At 38.3% G+C, this 18,090-nt stretch overlaps 2 protein-coding genes across 3 annotated transcripts in view; one reads left to right on the forward strand and one right to left on the reverse strand.

Annotated features, from left to right (window-relative positions):
• The first annotated feature begins 922 nt into the window (after positions 1-922).
• LOC138008675 (uncharacterized protein C18orf63-like) lies at positions 923-11,730 on the forward strand. The gene is made up of 12 exons (XM_068855985.1): positions 923-1,056; positions 1,411-1,489; positions 1,588-1,644; positions 4,603-4,714; positions 4,978-5,019; positions 5,872-5,945; positions 7,334-7,443; positions 8,251-8,347; positions 8,934-9,010; positions 9,182-10,469; positions 11,025-11,126; positions 11,448-11,730. Exons 1-12 carry the CDS (start codon positions 923-925, stop codon positions 11,583-11,585), a joined length of 2,310 nt encoding a protein of 769 aa, XP_068712086.1. The 3' UTR covers positions 11,586-11,730.
• A 1,649-nt stretch (positions 11,731-13,379) lies between these two features.
• The window catches only part of LOC138003927 (riboflavin transporter 2-like), a 6,568-nt gene continuing 1,857 nt past the window's right edge, over positions 13,380-18,090 (reverse strand). Inside the window, exons 2-3 of one of the 2 annotated variants that reach the window (XM_068850364.1) lie at positions 13,779-13,979; positions 13,380-13,693 (exon numbers count right to left, since the gene is read on the reverse strand). In XM_068850364.1, coding sequence (XP_068706465.1) covers positions 13,794-13,979 — 186 coding nt within the window. In that variant the 3' untranslated portion in view covers positions 13,380-13,693; positions 13,779-13,793. Of the gene's footprint in view, positions 13,980-18,090 lie in introns of both variants that reach the window. The other variant, XM_068850283.1, reaches the window with a different exon arrangement.

The raw sequence follows: 18,090 nt of genomic DNA on the forward strand, positions 1-18,090 counted from the left end.
TTATCGTCCAAATGAACGCCCAAAAATAAAGATTTTTTAACGATCTTCCAGGAATAACATAACTAGGCTACAAACTGAAAGAATCTTCTTGTGAACGTGTTGGACACCAGGGACCGGTTCCTGAAAGGTGTACTAACTCTATTCTAGGGATAAATGTACCTTATTCCGGCACATTTAACCCTGAAATAGAGATATTACACCCTTCAGGAACCGGCCCCAGTTCGCTTATTCTACAAGAGATGATATCTAAAGCATTGGAAGAACCGAAAAATGTTTCTAAAGCGTTTTAAAGTAGAATCTAGAATCGGAGAGTGATTTCTAAAGCATCTTCAGGTAAAATCGTAGAATCGGAGAATGATTTCGAAAGCATGTCAAGGTAAAGTAATTCCCTGTGGGAGATAGCGCGCGGGATCTTTAACCAATGAGAACATAGCTGAAGGAACCGCCGACGTTAAATAAATTAAAGTGACCGCTTTACCTTTCTTTAGGTCTCAAGGTGGCCCAAAAAGATGGCCACCGCAAATTTTTCTGTTCCACCTTTTAAAATTTTTTTAAAATTAAAACATATTAACCATTGCTTGCCCCCAAAGCACCTAGGCTTATCAAGCTGGAGTGTTTTTGAGATAAGTGGTTCCAGTATTTCCCTTAGATGATTCACCTCGTCAGAGTCTGGCGCCGCCACATTCCTTTCAAAAAGGCGCGAAAATATTCCCGCCGTACGCCCGCTGTTTACGTTTGACACCAAGATCAACCAAGATGATATTTCTGTTGAATGGAGCAAAAAAACAGTAAGCTTAAGTTCTATATTTTGTTTTGTTTTTCGTATATCAGCTAACGTTTTCGAGTCTTTTGTAGGAAGAAACAGGAAAATAACCACCGTCTTCGTGTTTCGAGTCGAGAATCTTGAGACCGAACAATAGAAATGAGAAGTCAAGATGGTTACTTGGGGCTGTATTTCGCTCACCTGCCAAATTTGGACGAGCTGACAGCTGTAAAGGCTTCTATACAAAAGAGGAAAAATGATAAACTAAACGCAATACAGCCAATGTGTTGCAGGTAAATAAGTGGATTAATAACTCTTTCACTTTCCTTCTTTTTGATTTTGCTACCATCTTTGAAGGTGAGTATTATTACAAGAACCATGAATGAAAGTCATCGTTAAGCTTATTAAGCTTATTAGACAGTCAAGTTTACATGGACGAAGTTACGGCCCTAGAAAAATTGGCCATTATAACAGTCCTTTGCCCCTGCTCATCCAGACAGCAGTTTATATAAGCTTGCTACAATTCGTTAAGATGAATCAGTGCATTTTAGCGAAGGTATGACATAGGCGTGTCTGTTAAACTGGTTTAAGGTTTAGGTTAAGTACACTCGAAAAAGGCGAAAATGTTCTTATTTTTTCTCTTTTAGAGAACTCATATTTACGGAGCCTAACGTTCTGGTGTCACCAATATTGGAAGAAAAGAATCAATTTTTTCTTGTAGCACAGGCAAGAAGTTAATTTATTTGGTTATTTTTATTGTTGTTACCATATAAGCTTACTACATTAAATAGCTTCTCTCTAATATCTAAGCTTCTATTTTTTAGGGAACAGTGTTCCAGTCCTCTAAATTTAAAGAACTGTTACAAAAGTTAAACATACAGGTAAGCTCCATTTAGATGTTCAGGGATTGTTGTGGAATATTGTATTTAACCAAACCATACATTTCTATCTAAGGTCAGACAAAAACAACTCTCGCATTCAGTTTTAACCTTATAAATGATATGTATTGAGAACTGAACTTCTTTAACTTCTATATCTTACTATTCTGTGCTTTGTATAGCTGTTGTGGTTTAATTTTGTTTTGGGTTTGAATTTTTTTTTTAAACCGGTTCATTTTTTTTTTTCAAACCACTTTAAATTTTTTAAACTGGTTTTATTTTAATCAACTGTCTAAAAAGGGTTTTTCTTTTTGGGGGGGGGTGTAGTCAAAAAACAGGAGCTTGTTTTTTTTTAGGGAGCCTAAACAAGAACTAAACATCTTTTGCTTCCTTCTACTCAACTACCCCTCCCTGATCCTCTCCAGTACCTCTATCTTACCCCTCCCTCCCTTCCTTCACACATCTATCCTTCTTAATGCCCGCCCTCTGTACACAACACTACTCACAAGACCGTCTTGTATATTTACCACAACTTGATCTTGAACTCCCTGCATTTGGATCTGCTGCCTACTCCTTAATCCACTTGATCACGCAAGCATTTTAATGCAAGTGAGAATAACTTAAACAAATATTTTATTATTCACCCCAGGCCTCTCTTGGTCAAAAGTTTGATTTATACCAAGAGAAAACAAATGTGGAATAGACCTTATTCATAAATGGCGGCCAATTTATAATTCTTTTGTCGAAGTGCAAATTAGCCTACCTATAGAGGCCACCTAAAGACAGAAGACTCACAAAAAAATTGGTATTTTCAGGAGCCCATCTGGAGCGTGCAATTTCCATACAGCGTCACTCTGTGAAACGGCGTTTTCACAAGTAGGTTTATTTTTAGATTAGCCCTTCCCACGAATCAGGTCAGAAAACAAAGGCAGTTCCGGTTCGGTGACCCTATGACGTCAGCTTAATTTCTTGGAATTGGTCATCGGGCTCCTGTGGGAGTCATTCAATCTAAAAATAAACCGGTCTGTGAAAACGCCGTTACACGAACACAGTAGAGTTGTAGGCTCCGGGTCATGGGTTCCTGGCATTTAGAAGATGGTTTTTACAACAAGGCGAAAACATTTCTTGAAAGAAAAGACAGAGAAGTAAACAAGGATCGATCTAAGCAGAAACAATTAACAAAATGGAACAAAAGATGATAACTCGAAGGAAATGGGTTTACAGCAACGGCAAACTCTTCACAGGAAACAAAAAGAAAGTAGTTCCAAAACGGGAACTGTTTCAAATCTTGTCCCAAGAACACAGTCGAATTTTTCAGAGAGAACAGCAAATAACAGAAAAGTGGCTTCAAATTATGCAGAAATCAGCCAGAAAGTTGTCAACACAACCATTAATCCATGCACAGAAAATGCCCAACAAACAATGGCAACTCTAACATTCTTATCTTTGATAGAGATCGACTTGATGGTAAAATGTCACCCTTGTACCCCAACATGCTTTTAGAAAAAATATCTGAGTGAGATCGAAAACTATTATGCTCGAATAATGATCAAGTTTGGAGAAGTCCAATGACTTATTTCTCCTACGCTGACATCAAACCTGTGCAGTGCTACTAATCTTACTTTCGACTATTTCAAAGAAAATTCATTACATTCAGCTTGTAAACAGGCCATTCTGCAAAATGATTAATTTCCTTTCAAGATAAATTGTAGTTTATTAATATTGTAACAGTGCAAATAATACCATTGTTACGTTTAATAGTAATGTAGTTACTTCCAGTTGTATACTGCTCTATTTAATTAAAAATCTGAAAGACAAATATTTATGAATCTTGTATTATGCATTCAAGTTACATTGCCATAGGAATGATAAAAGAATATCACTGTTTTTTGCATTATGAAAATAATAGTCCTACTTGTGAAAGACAGAAAAGGGTCTAGCTCTGACTAAGGGCTAATACTCGAAACGTCCGCTTTCTTCAAATTTCTTTACAGTGGTCAATTTACCATATCAAATCAGTTGATAAACCCACTGACACAGCACCACAGCTTCTTTACACTGAAACTAAACCCCGTTATCCTACATGCATGTGAAAGAATGCTTTACCTCCACCAACCATGAACCAATATTCTTAACCCAAAAACCGAGACAACGGTTGTTTTAGACTGATAAAGTGTTTAGCTGCTCATATCCGAAAAACGAAATTGATGACCCCCATATTTTATTTCTGAAATGTAATCAGCATGCCAGAATGAAACGTTCTGCAAAGTTTAAAAAAATTCTGTGGACCGGATTCAGAGCCACCTTAACTAATTGAAAATTTAAGGCAGTTTTGAATCCGCTCCACAGAATTTTGTAAAACTTTGCAGAGGGTTTCATCTTGGCCTGCAGATCACTTTTGTGCTAATAAAAAATTGGGTGGGGTCACTGAGTTTGTTTTTCAGATATGAGCAGCTAAAGCCAAAATATAGGGTGTTTTTCAAGGCTTTCCTGTTGCCATGGTAACTTGTTACGTCACAAAAATGACTGCATCTTGTTCAGCAATAATTGATGTTTCACGTCGTACCATAACATTGTTGTTACGTGATAAAGTGTTGTAGTGTCAATCCTTCTAATAACAAGGTCTCTTGATAGTGTTGAAACTGGTTTGAGCCACCTTAATTAATGCTCTATTTATGGTTGAAGTGCACTCCTATTCAAATGAAACATAATATGGCTAGCCAAAAGGCAACAAGTTGATTGTTTTCAAGGCGTGACAGAGTTGAAAACGGTAACTCCAAAGATAAATCTGAACTCCGGTCAGAGCGGGATTTCCGTAAAGTCTGAGATTATACTTCATCTTTATCGGAAAGGACTGGAAAGTGTGAACATTTATTTGTTTGAAAATAGCATAGCGAAGGTAACACTGGTTATTAGTAGCAACTAATTGGAAAAATGCGTATTTGTCTCGTTTTTTAACAGAACACAGAGTCAGTGGATTTGACGAGGAGTCTGTTTCAGTTTTGTTTGTCCTTTACATTGAAACAGAAACTTGCCCCACTTTGGAACAAGGCAGGAGAGTTTCTTGTACAAGGTATGAGAGATCATTCCTGGAAACCGCTGGGTTTGAGTCATTTGCTGCATGGGGCTTCAGACAACTTGAAATTGATCGTAAAATAAATTCACAAAATGTGAGCCGACGACGGCATATACGGAAACCAGCTGCGGTGTGGTAGGGTACCTCATGTTGTCAGAAGAGAACGTTTGTCCAAACTATTTTATATATAGCCCTATATACAGTAACATAAGTGGCTCTTTATGGTGAACTGACTACTCAATAAATGTCTGATACTTCAGGTCGTGACTTCATGCTGGAAAGTTCCAAACTAAATGCAGTCAGTAAGTAAAACGTGCATCCTTGCGTCGATGTCCTTTTGGGCAAATAGTCATAAACAATCCTGACAGATCATTGTTTTACTGGCTCAACTTATGTATTTTTGTTCCAGTGGTGTTATTCAATTCAATTCAATATCTTTTTTTAAAGAGGGAGACGTAATAATAACCTGTTACAGTTTTCTAACTTACGGCCCTCTCCGAGCATTAACCCTCCCAACCATGATACACCACAGGAGACAGACCACAACACCGGGAACTACATGCCCTACTCTTTACGACAAGTGTGCGGGTTCTTTTACGTCCCATAAGATTGTGAACATTGAAGGGTTGTGAGACGGGACCTCCGGCTTATCGTCCTTATCCGAGAAGACAAGAGAGTCTAACCATTTGGAGATGTAATTACAAAGACAGCACTTTCTCCTCAGTTATTTGAAGACCCTGAGTGTTGGTCCGGCCGGAGTTGAACTCACGACCTCCCGCGTAACAGCCCGGTGCTCAACCAACTGAGCAACCGGTGCGCGGTCAAAGCCACCAATGCGCGGTCTGCTTTTGTTGAGAAAATGAGCACTTCTTTGTTAACCCCACCTCTCCCCTTTCTAATTGAATTTGCCCCAAGCATCTAAAGTGCATACAATTAACGTTAAGCCACACGTTAAGTATTTCGTCATTCGCAAAAGTTTTGAAAGAATGCAAAATAGTAACACAACAAAAAGTAGGCCCTGCTTTTGTTCCTGCTCATCGTATTTCGAACGTATTTCGAGTTACAATAATAATATAACACCTCTTTTGTGTCTCATTTATAATTCTTTTTATTTATTTACATTTTTCCTTCTTTAATTGCTTGCGTAAATAAAGCTTTGGAGCTAAACATAAGCGACAAAATCTGTCTTGGACTGCAAGCTTATTCTCTGAAGTTACAGCCATGTAAGGTAAATATAAATAATAGTTCAATCCACTACATAGAAATATCACCGGATAGATCACTACGAATGGAGAAGGGCTAATAAAACGAAAGAACTTAGTGATCCTCGCACTTAACTGGACAATTTAAATGCCACAATGATAAAAAATCTCTCCTTTTTTCTTCAGATTTTGAAATTGTGTTTGCTTAACACCTGTCTGGCAAAATTTTGAGCTTTGATCTCCATCCCAAGGCTGTTTACTTTTAGTGTAAGTTTCGGATTTCACGGTCCACCATTACTCGCGTTCAAGACTGACCGACTGGACCTCAGAGGGTTGGATCTAGGGAAAAGCGACGTCATGTATTCACATCAAGTTTAAAATTTTTAAATTTTAAACGCTTAAAAGCGAGTAATTGCAGCTTATTATATAAGCAAAACGCCTGTTTAAACGTCTGAAAGCTCAAAACTCCCATCACACCCATTGCATTCTTAAACTGGTGGGTCTTTGACGTCATTTTCTCCTCGATCCAGCTCTCTCAAAGTTAGTGATGGTGGACCATTAAATAGGAAAATTCCAGTTAAGATATACAGGTGTCTTTTTAAATCCATGTTTAAAGCTTTGGTCACTTTGTAGCACTTCAAGCAAATGTCACTTTTTATGGACTCCTGAAAAGTACAGGTGACTTCAAGAGGATTCGAACCCATGGCCTCTGCGACGCTTGTGCAATGCCCTACCAAATAAGCCATGAAGCCACACAGTTGGGAGTGGGGCTGATCATGTGTTCCCATGAAAGGACTGATGCATATTTGAAGGGACATTAAAACCAAATTCAACGGAGCACGTCAGATAGTGCTTGCTGTCAAGCCTTCATATAGCCGACTATAACAATACAATAGTATGGCCGCTATGAATTTCAATGATTTCTTGGCAAGACGAACTGAATAGTGCCCAAATTTTTTATGAACTGGTTTACTGGCCTCCCGAGAGTCATTTGCTGCTCTTTGAAAAAGCCGCGAGAACCTGGTACTTTGAATGTCGGAAGATCCATATCTCTAATTTCTTCCCAAGTATGCCAGTGATCCGCCAAAACAAGGCAATAGTTTAACTACGTAACAGTCTTTTCCCTAACTGTTCACTTGTCAAGGAAGGGTTACGTTTTTACAAACGTTGGCCGTGCAGCACTTATAGTTCAACAGACTTAACTGATTAGAGTGTAATGTGAAGTGCTAGTTTTTCTACCCCATATGAACCATGTGAATAAGAATGCAGAGTTTTTTCTCTGTCCTTGTGTGGGTCCATTTCCATTAGTAGGGCTAACGCTCACATGGTTCATATGGGGTGGAAAAACTAGCACTTCACATCAGTACACTATAATCAGTTAAGTCTGTTCACTTGTCAGTACACTTGATTTCAGCCGGAACATTTCACTGCGTCAACGAGTGCGCTGGAGAGATTTTACACAAGCAAGGAAGCTGTGATTGGTGACGCAGCTATTTCGGATGACTTGTGTTTCGTGCTGCCAAGGTAAGCAATCCATTATGGCAAAATCAAAACGAACTAACCAGCTTTCTTGTTAATTATATAGCTGCCTCAAAATCCAATATTGCCAACAAATCTATTTTAAAATAATTTTTGCGAACTGTCCAAATTTAAAATCAATTGGATAGTTTTTGCTGGAACATTTACTTCAGCTTTGAACAAACCGTCCAAGTTGAGAAAAATATGGACACTTTCCATCAACCAATCAAATGTCAAGATAAAGAAAGACCCGAGTATTGGCAAATCAGGTTGCAGCCATTAAACTGCTGTTTCCTCCAATTTGAAGGCTCACACATGCTGCTGCATGTATATAATCATTAGGGTCAAATATTTGCCATGTTCATCTGTTTTTGGATGCTATATAAGTAATAGGTAACAGCAGTACATGCTCGTCCAATTTGGAAATAATTGGATTGAAAAAATGCCTCCGAATTTTTCACATCCGAAAATTCCTCAGATTTTTTCTCATCCAATTATTCCCAAATTGGACAACATGTAGTCCTATTACATATACTAAGCTGACCGTAACTGCGGACCTCAGTTTTTCATTTAAGTCAAACTTTGTAAACGAGCAATTAATGACTTAATGTGAGACAGAGCATTCACTGGTGGCAGCCCGGGATGGCAGCACAGATGTGAAACGAGCCTGTGACGAAGAATGTAGGAATTTATCAGCACGATTAAATTATGCAACCCAATTCGAAATCGAGTTATTGACAAAAATCAGTTCAAGCGATTCCTTTTCTGTTTGCCTAAAATTGTTCATAGAGCACTTTGATTTTAACTTTTTAGTTTGAAAAAAGGGAGAATTCTGAGCATAACTCATGAGGTGCCAGACGATAGTCCGTTCACAAGCTACGAAGACCTAAGAAAACACTGGAAACAGATGGTAAGGAGATCTCCTAGAGAGGCGGGTCTCATAGCTATTGTGAAAATGTGTGAAGAATAAACTGTGAATATGTGATGCTAAAAATAATGAGTATCAAATCCTTTATGAAAGGAAAAAGTTTCGCGGTATGACGTTTTATCCCCAGGCTGTCCTCCAACCTTCAGACAATCCCCACCGATGGAACTGTTAAAAACATAGGAATCAGCAACAAAACCAGGGAAGGAACTATTTCCAATCTTCCTGTTTTATTGACAACATATTACTAGTGGCCCAAAACGTTGGCTACACTGATTATGAGATGGATAACCACGGACGATTCGCTTGCAACGCGAATCAGTCTGAGACCACTCGTACTAACGTTCTGCAACCTTCTGCTTTTTTTATTTACATGAAAGGTGTAGTCAGAAAGCCATAACAAATTTTTCGGGACAAAACTAAAACTCTTGATTCGGAATGAATAATGAACGAGCCTCGGGCTTAAGTCTTGACGAATTTGGGGCCGCTGGCATAATTTTCAAAAAGGTAAAAAAGCTGCCACAATTGTAACGAACATCCCAATTCATTTCACTTTTGCTGTTTTCTATAGTACGGATACCGACTACCACAAGAGGAAAATGTGTTCTATAATGTGCATTTCTATTATATTAAAGGAAAGATATTTACGTATCCTTTATATAAATGAAGTGATGGGATTAGCCTCAGCATTCGAGTATTCCTACTTTACTTAAGAGGAAAAAAAAGTTACCCCGTTTTAAGAAAACAGGCTAGCTAGGGTGAACTAGCTTCCTGGGTTTTGTATAGCGAACCAGAAATTTCCTTACATAGTTAAACCAGATATCCTGGGAGCTGCATTCGTAGCAGTGACGTTTTGGTGTCAGCTCGTTGCGATCATGCGCTGATTTTTAGCTCTTTTCTTAGAGACCTGTCAAGTCGCATGTCTTGTGTGTGTGGGACACCACTGGCGCTCACTTCATCTCCATTGTACCCAATAAGCAAACTTCAACAAGCGACCCATGCAAACTATAGTAACCTTACCAGAACGGCACCTCATCGGAACCACTGCATACCATTTACCATCCAAAGGTCCCATGGGTCAGAGTCTTTAATGCGTGCAAATTCTTCTCCAAGAAGTCCAGTGGCTTCTTTGGTCTCATCTCAAATTGTATCCTCTTGTGTTCAAACTGTCCCGGAAGCAGAAAACATGCCACTTGTCAATCAACTCGGACGCACCTGCTTGACTAGCGCTTCCAACATAAATCAAGCACAGACCACGCCCTTTGGTATACCGTCCGCCAAAAGTCATTTCGTTCCTTGTTTTGTAAGCAAGACCGTGACGTCCTCTGTTGATTGGGAGACCAACCGAGCAGCTGTTTGTGATATCAATCGTCCTGCTCCTGACACAAGAATAGTTCCTACCTTCTCGAATACAGTACCGAAAAAAGAACGAAGAAATAAAACTGTTAATGCCCTAGAAACCACACCAAAAGCACCACCTCCCCTGTCATCAGTGCGTATTCTTGAAGACTCGCCACAAATGAAAAGCTCGACCGTCTCGACGTATTCCTCTTTTGTAGGATTTTCTCCCCGAATAGCGGGGACAAATCAGGGGCACAATCTGTCCCGACAAGAAAGCATAAACGGCATTACAAGCACAATGATGAGGCAGCAAGTCATCTATCAAGGAGTTCGCAACGGCTTTCGTGATATTTCATCAAATCTAAGCCCAGAGTGGACGAAGAAGAATGATCCATCTAAAAATCCAACAAATGTCTCTCCTCTTGGGCAGGTTGCCATTTCGTCAACGCAGGTTACAAAGTGTTTGCCCGATAGTAGACCAGGGCTCGTCGTAACTCGAGCTGGATCGGCTTCTCAGTCTGTTAGAAATGAAGTCGCATCGTCTACGAGCACGACAATTCAGGAACCAAGAAGAAACGCTGTCATCCAACAGCAGAGACAGGCAGGCCTGGGTATATTTTTAAACAAAGGGGTGTGTGGTATATCAAGAAGCGTACTAGCCACTGATATTTCAGAACATAATCTTAGAGATCAGAATGTTGGTATTGGGCAGTCAAGGCCTGAAACTCAAGCAATTGCCGAGCAGTCAAGAAAGAGACAGGTACTATTTTATTTTATCTAATTTAATTCCAAAATCTTATTTTCTAATCTCAGGAAATGGATTTTTGTAAACCCATTTATGTTGCCCCTCATCTGTTGTAGTTGACGTTTGTCATTTACTGAAGTTTATGTATCATGTGCCTGGTTAGCGCTAACCAGCGTTGAATACCATGGAAACCTATAGGTTTTGATACCTCTTAGCCAATGGTTAGGGCTATAACCAGGCTTCCAGCATCCGGCCCCTGGTGTTCTTCAAGGAACTGTGCACCTTAAAGGCTTCTTAGGCATATCAATGACGTTGGTGATAATTGCTCTTTTGTCCTGTCGACGTCATCTTAAACAGTGTTGTTGTGTCAAAAAGTGTTGCCGAACAACTCCAGTCTGATCTATTCACTATAGAGCACAGGGGCCGGTTGCCTGGTTAGCACTTACCGTTGGTTGAGAGGAATCAAAACCCATAGGTTAGCACTTACTCCAGTTAAAACCCAAAACCAATCAAGGATTTAGCTTATACAGCACTTGTGAGGCGCCTCTGATAAATACGGCTATTTTGCGATTTTAGGCCACAGATTTACCTCATGGCGAACCTTGTCAGAGAAAACCGCGACAGAGGTCTAGGATCCAGGAAGGCGTTGACGTAAGAGGGATGGCAACAAAAGACCAGGTGTGCGTTTATCGAATGGAATGAATTGTTTTGTGCAGAAATATGTGGAAAGACCATAAAATGACTGATATCAATTCAATTCATTTCTAGCTTTTGCATCCCTTTAGCATGTTCCAGGCTTTTGGTTAGTCTAGAAGAGTGAAGGGGCATGTCTCCAAAGTGATCAAAGACTGGAGTGAAAGGAGGCGCCCTCTGACTCTTACGCTGTTTTTTTTTTCTTTTATGTTCTTCCCGTGGGAGACTTCGAGCCTGGAACAGACTAGCACCACACATTTTCATTATTTCATGGCTCATTCAGTCTATCATGTGTTTTATCTCCAGCTCCGCAAGATCAATGCAGTTACGTTAGCCGACTGGCTCAAGCAAAGGGGTATAGCTGTCAAATCTAAAGACAAGAAATCAGATCTGGAAAGCAAAGTGATGCAGTATATTGCAATGGTTCCGCGGAACGAACCGTAACCACATCAATGTCCCCAAAAATTATCCTGATCACGATGGTGCCCCGAAAAAAGGAAGAAAGGATTTCTAGGAAGAGAATGTAATTCTCTAACAAGTGCCAATATCCCGTATTCATAAATGGCGGCTAAGTAATTATTCTTTTGCCTTTATGCTAATCATCCTAACTAGACTCGTAAACACGGGTAAAATTCAAAAGAATTTTTGTTCCGAAGTGAGGCTAGTTAGGACGTCTTGATTAGCACAAAGACAAAAGAATAATAATTTCTTGACCGCCATTTATGAATACGGTCTATAAACTAATGTCTTTCAAGTCAGTTTCAACCATGCATCTAAAATTCAGTGATACAACACTGAATCACCAAACAAAAAAAAAATAGGGCAACGGTTATTGAAAGAAATGTATATCTATGAAGTGCGGGTTATAGACGAAATGTAAAAGTAATCCTTGCGCTTAACAGGGCAATTTAAGCAATTGTCTCTTATTGTATCGTTACGTATACTTTAACAATGTTCATACGTAACTATGTGGGCCATAATGAGATTAATGACTAGAAAATCGCAATATTGCGTACGGACGAACTTCTGGGACTTAAAGACACCACTGGGTAAATATCCTGATTGCAAAATACCTGTCTCGCTTTATTAAGTCCTGAACTATTCTGTATTAATTGTTTCACATTTCGAACAACTTGTTACCAATGTAACAACAAACTCATAACACTCTAAATAAACCTTTTTGAAACCAATGGAATGAGTCCGTGAGCAATACACTTATAGCTATAGAAACCTGAAAAATTCAGGCGGTTCCGACGGAATTCGAATCCTTGACCTCTGCGATGCCAGTGCAATGCTCTACCAACTCATTCTCGTCACCAGAGCCTCGGATAGACTCAAGGCTCTGGGAAACTCTCTGCAGGAGGACATGCGCCGTAGGGTTCTCATGGCTATGTGAGCGCTTGCTCACTCCTCTTGCTAACATGAATACAGCAATATCAGACGCTTTGATTGTCCTTCACGAAAACCAATGAGAAGACACTTTGTTTCAGGGTTTCCCAGAGCTCTTCTCTCCCTCAGTCAAGAGAAGAGCTCTGGGGTCGAGATTGTCTACCAACTGAGCTATCAAGCCTCACAGTTGGGAGCAGGTGTGTGTTGCTTCATAGCTCAATTGGTAAAGCATTGCATGGACATCGCTAAGGTTATGGGTTCCAATCCCGTGTTGAAGCTGCATGCCTGAAATTTTCCAGTCTCTTTCAGGGACAATTGGTGATATTGTCCATTTACGTGCGAGGATGACTTCTACATTTTGACAACACTTACTGTTTTACAAATGCACTTATCCTTATGACCTTATAGGTTACCATAGCAACAGGAGGGCCGTATTAAAACAGTACACTTATTTTAACCCCCAGCTTTCAAGTCACGATAATGAATACATCTTGTGAAGAGAAAGTTGGTATTTCATATTGAACAGAAGTATAACATTGCCGTTATGTAAAACAACGTGTTGCACAGTCAATCCTTAAGATAAAACTCTTGAAATGTTCTTGTCTCTTGAAATGGTTGAAACAGGTTTGAACCATCTTAATTATTAAAATAAACAACCAAGAACAATTTGGCAGTTCTAATAAGCCCGTCTTGGAGTATTTTATTTTTTTGGTTAGCCCAGCCCAATCAGGTTTCTTCCCTTAGTATCAGTAAAAGAAAAGATGTCCCTTCAAACCTTGATTATATCTACTCCGGGAGAATTAGAAACATGGCCAAATATTCGTATGAAATTTGCGTTTTCCCCAAAAATCAATAAAACGTGTTTTATTTATGCTCAATCATTTTTATTACATCAACAGTCAGCTGTATTACTGCTTCAAATAACTCCTCAAGAAATAGTTTATAAACAAGTGCTGGTTTTAAATTGTGATGAAAGAATACTTCCCTTTTAATAAAATTAACACCATTTTAGTTCAACGATCGAGGCATTCGTGACTTTTTTGCAACAAGGAAACAGGACCCAGTAAAACAAAGATCTTGTGGGCTTGCCTTATCTTCAGAGTCACGAAATTTACGAAACCTGCTTCATAAATAGGGTTTCGCAAAACATTTTGGTTCATCATCTGAGAAACGAAAGGGAAATGGAACTGGTAAGAAAATCCGGCAAACTGGCCTTTGGGTAAAATTCATCTGGTGGCTGGAACTTACCGGTAAGAAAAAATCTCACTCTTGCTTGAAATAACCGTAAACATTCACTGGTGCAAAAATGGATAAAGCACCAATACATGATCCAACTTGGGTGACAGCTCCAAACCAAAGAAGATGGTTGCGACCCATTTCACGCATTATTCCTCCAATAGCCACCTTGACGTATGTCACCACAGCAACAGCACTGACACTAATCGCAACCTATGTAATTAACCAAACAATAATATACATAACAAATTTCTCGATTCTGATTGGCTGAGAGCAGTGCAATGGAAAAAGAGTTCATTCTAGTGCTTTCTAGTGCAATTTACTCCCAGAATTCTCGGTTTCTATTGGCTAATCAATAGGGTTTGGTAAGAACCGATCAATTCTTTTGTTTTAGTGGCGTGAAACTTGAACTTGAACTTGTGGCGTGCGTCACTTCCGAACCGGAACTTGCTCTGTAATTTTGTTAGGTATATTATTAAAAAGGTAATCATACGACTTTTCTCGTTCAATCTTGAAATAATTTGCACTCGTGCGTTTTTCAAAACGATCAAATTGCATTGGCCCTATGGGCTCATGTAATTTTGATACTTTTTGAAAACCCACTGTGTAAATTATTCCCAAATTGAACTTGAAGTCGTATGATTACCTGCACAAACTTTTTAGCTCCAGGGGAAAATACTTTGACAACCACTTAACAGAGTTAATTTTATTTAGTCTAGACAGATAAAAGCCATATTTGTGCATTCAAGACATCCAACTAAAAGGTGGTTTAGAGCTTAGTCTTTTGTCCAAGACCTTTGAGCCAAATTCATTTGTTAAAAAAGACATCAATAATTGCCTTTGTTTTGCAAAAGATATGCCATCTTAAATAGACCTCTTTCATAACTGTCGCCAAATACAAAATAAATATTCTCTTATTCTTTTGTTTTAATGCTAATGAGGACATTAGGTCTAATTAAATTTCTACAAAAGAATGACCGTGAGTTCGGTGTCATTTATGAGTATAAAAATCTACTGATTAGACAGCCACACTGAAAAGTAAAATCCAAAATCCAATGCAAAACAAAAAAAATAATTATCAATTAGTAATTTCCAAACTTTGTTTCATGACTGTTATTAGAAAGCTCCATTAGTGTAATAAATACCAGGGGCATAATCTTTTTTTTACTTCTGATGATCAGTCTACTGAAGCCATGGAATTAAAATAAAACAAGTGTACTCCTCACTGTAAAAATCATAGATGCCTAAGAAAAGAAAGCTTGTTCATGATGGAGACAAATCTTCCCCTATGATGTTCTTTTTGTTTTACTTAAATTTTATCTTTTTACCAAAAGTCAAATGAGTGAGCAAAGTGTGTTATTAATATCCTCTGTGAGCGAATTCGAAGAAATGGGGAGCACAGCAAACCACTGAAAAAAAGATCTATACCAACAAAAAATTTTCATTTCATCAAACCTGATAGCCAATAACAAGTGTTACATTGCAAATTTACCTCCTAACCACAAAATGTTACAAATAAACAAGACCAGGGCATCCTAGATAGAAATAAAAATATTTACCATAAATTACTTTACTTAAGTCTGTCAATTTCAAGCCCCTTCATATCCCTCCCTGCACTGGCATTTGTTGGACATTGCTAGTTCACTTTTCCTTCCCCAGGGTTGGGCATTGTCAAAAACAAAAACAAAATAAAGGCTCTACCATAATAACATCATTTTCAAGTAGACCAGAGTCTTCTTCTTACCCTCACAGCAACATGTGCAAAAAAACAGAATGCTACTGTACACTGTTGTTTTTAAGGAGAAACATGGTGGAATGAATCGCAGGTTTGGCCAGCTTTAGAATATGTGAATTCTCACTGTAGGGATCCCAGATAGGAAGGTGTCGTTAAAACTCCCTTAAGTTAACTGAGAGTCCAGTTGTTAAAAATACACAGAGTTGGTGTTTGTATCATCATAGTGGGTCTTCAAGTCATCAGGCATTTGTTTGTCAAAAATGCTTTCTCTACTAGGAGCAATTTCATAAGGAGAATGAGCATTTTGAAGCAAATTATCTGTAGTTTCTAATAATTCTATATAATACCATTTGATATGTATGGGTAATCAAAGGTGACGATTGAAATTTGGGAATAATTTCAGGCAAGTTTTGTCCAAAATCAAATAATTGCGAGGAAAATCATTTGCTTTTGGACAAAATGTAAGTGAAATTGATATCATGGGTGACAAATTATGTTCATATTACCAGTACGTGGTTTTTTAAAGCTGGATGGCATATAATATTAAAACTCTACCTTTTCCTTTATTTATTTAACAGTATAAGCCCTACCTCCTTCATAGCCAAACATAATAATTATATTCCCTTCCTTCCTAATTATTATTATTATTATTATTATTATTATTATTATCATTGTTTGTTTAAAATCACAGTAATCTTGTTGTTGCACTGGTATGTCCTGGGTAAGCAGCAACAAGCTGCCTTAGCTTTCCAGGACCCTTCGTAGAATTCTTGCGGAACCAAGCAAACAGTTTTCTGCATCGATACTGGTTTCAGCCCTACATGGATATCGGCCAAATATCCCTCAAGTCTGTCTGTAATGCTACCTAGCGCCCCTATTATAACTGGGACTATGAGGACTTTCTTCAAGCACCACAAAGCTTTAATCTCAATAGCAAGGTCACGGTACTTATCAATCTTCTCCTCTTCCTTGAAAACAATTCTACTGTCTCCCGGGCAAGCTACGTCTATAATGTGACATTCTTTCTTTGCTTTGTCTATGACAACTATGTCCGGCCTATTGTATGGTAGCAGTCTTGTCCGTCTGAATGTTGAGATCCCACAAGATCTTTCTTTCCTCATTTTCCATTACAGGTTCTGGGTTGTGGTCGTATCATTTGTCCCCACATTCCATTCCAAGCTGTTTACAGCTGTCCCAATGAATACCCTTAGCTACATAATAATAACAATAATAATAATAATAATAATAATAATAATAATAGTAATAATAATAATAATTATTATTATTATTATTATTATTATTATTTTGTGAACTTAATGTAAGACTCCTTAGATGTAACTCATTGATGTAAGGGAATAAGCACGAAGCGCTCGGGTCGCAAATGACACTACAAGGACGCAAATAAACAATATTCCCGAAAAAAGTCATGTCATTATCATTATTATCAATAAACAAGGCCAAATGATACAAGCTAAGTGAATAACGAATTCAAAGTCACTTCAAATCATCATGTAAGTGTTGATTGAACAAGCTATTAAAGAATCAACTCAGTCCAGTGAACTTATTTAACATTACCGAAAAAATTTGTAAAATCGTCTATAAATAATAGGCATATCACGAAGTTGAAGCAAGAACCAATCAGCAGTAGGGCTGATAATGCATTAGCAGCCCGCTGTCAGTCTTTTGCGGCCCGCTGAGCGTGTGTTTTGAAGAGGCCAATTTTCTATTTGGCCGCGTATATTGATAATAATGTAAACTATATTTATGTAAACTTGTCAATTTTAGGGTCGTAGCCAGAGAAAAATTATGACTGAGGCAATGTCCATGGTTAAATTCTCTATGTAGGTATTTTAGGTGTTTATGATGAGTACATTATAAAGACAACACTGGAATCACGCCTTATTTTAAAAAAAGCACAAAAAAATGACTGAGGCAAGTGCCTCAGTTTGCCTCATAGTCTGGCTACGGCCCTGAATTTGTTAATTTATTACTATAAATTTTATTTTTATTGTCTTATCTATTTTGCCAGTTCACTTAGCTCTTTGGTATTATAAAGCTTTGGCTAATTCATGTCCAAATTGAGCACTCTTGTTACGATGTGGCTTCGATGTACCACATGTGTGGGACATTTGGGGTGGCTTTTTAAGCTTAACCTCCACCCTAGACATCAGCACTGCACTGATGAGGCCCAGAAGGCTGAAACAGTACTGTCTGCAGTTAGTTATATATATTTATGTATATATATATATATCTATATATATATATATATATTTTTTTTCTTTCATCTAATTCCTGTGGTAGTCGCCATCTAGAAAACATTTGCAACTATGGCCACTATGCACTCTTCCACTTTTCTCACTCATGTATAATATTAGTCTTTTTCCTTCTTTCTTTTAATTGTTATGTCTATTATGTATTTTCTGAAATAGTGCATAATAATAAATTCTTGAATCTTGGCACTGTAGGAAAAGTTACCATGTAAACATTGTAATGTCACATGGGAAATTAATTAACACTGAAATTTCACACCAAAATTAACCCTTTGACGCCCAAACCAGCCTAAACCAGCCAGACTTAGTATTTTACTCT

Source organism: Montipora foliosa, chromosome 1 (genome assembly GCF_036669935.1).
Source record: "Montipora foliosa isolate CH-2021 chromosome 1, ASM3666993v2, whole genome shotgun sequence".
NCBI lineage: Eukaryota > Metazoa > Cnidaria > Anthozoa > Scleractinia > Acroporidae > Montipora > Montipora foliosa.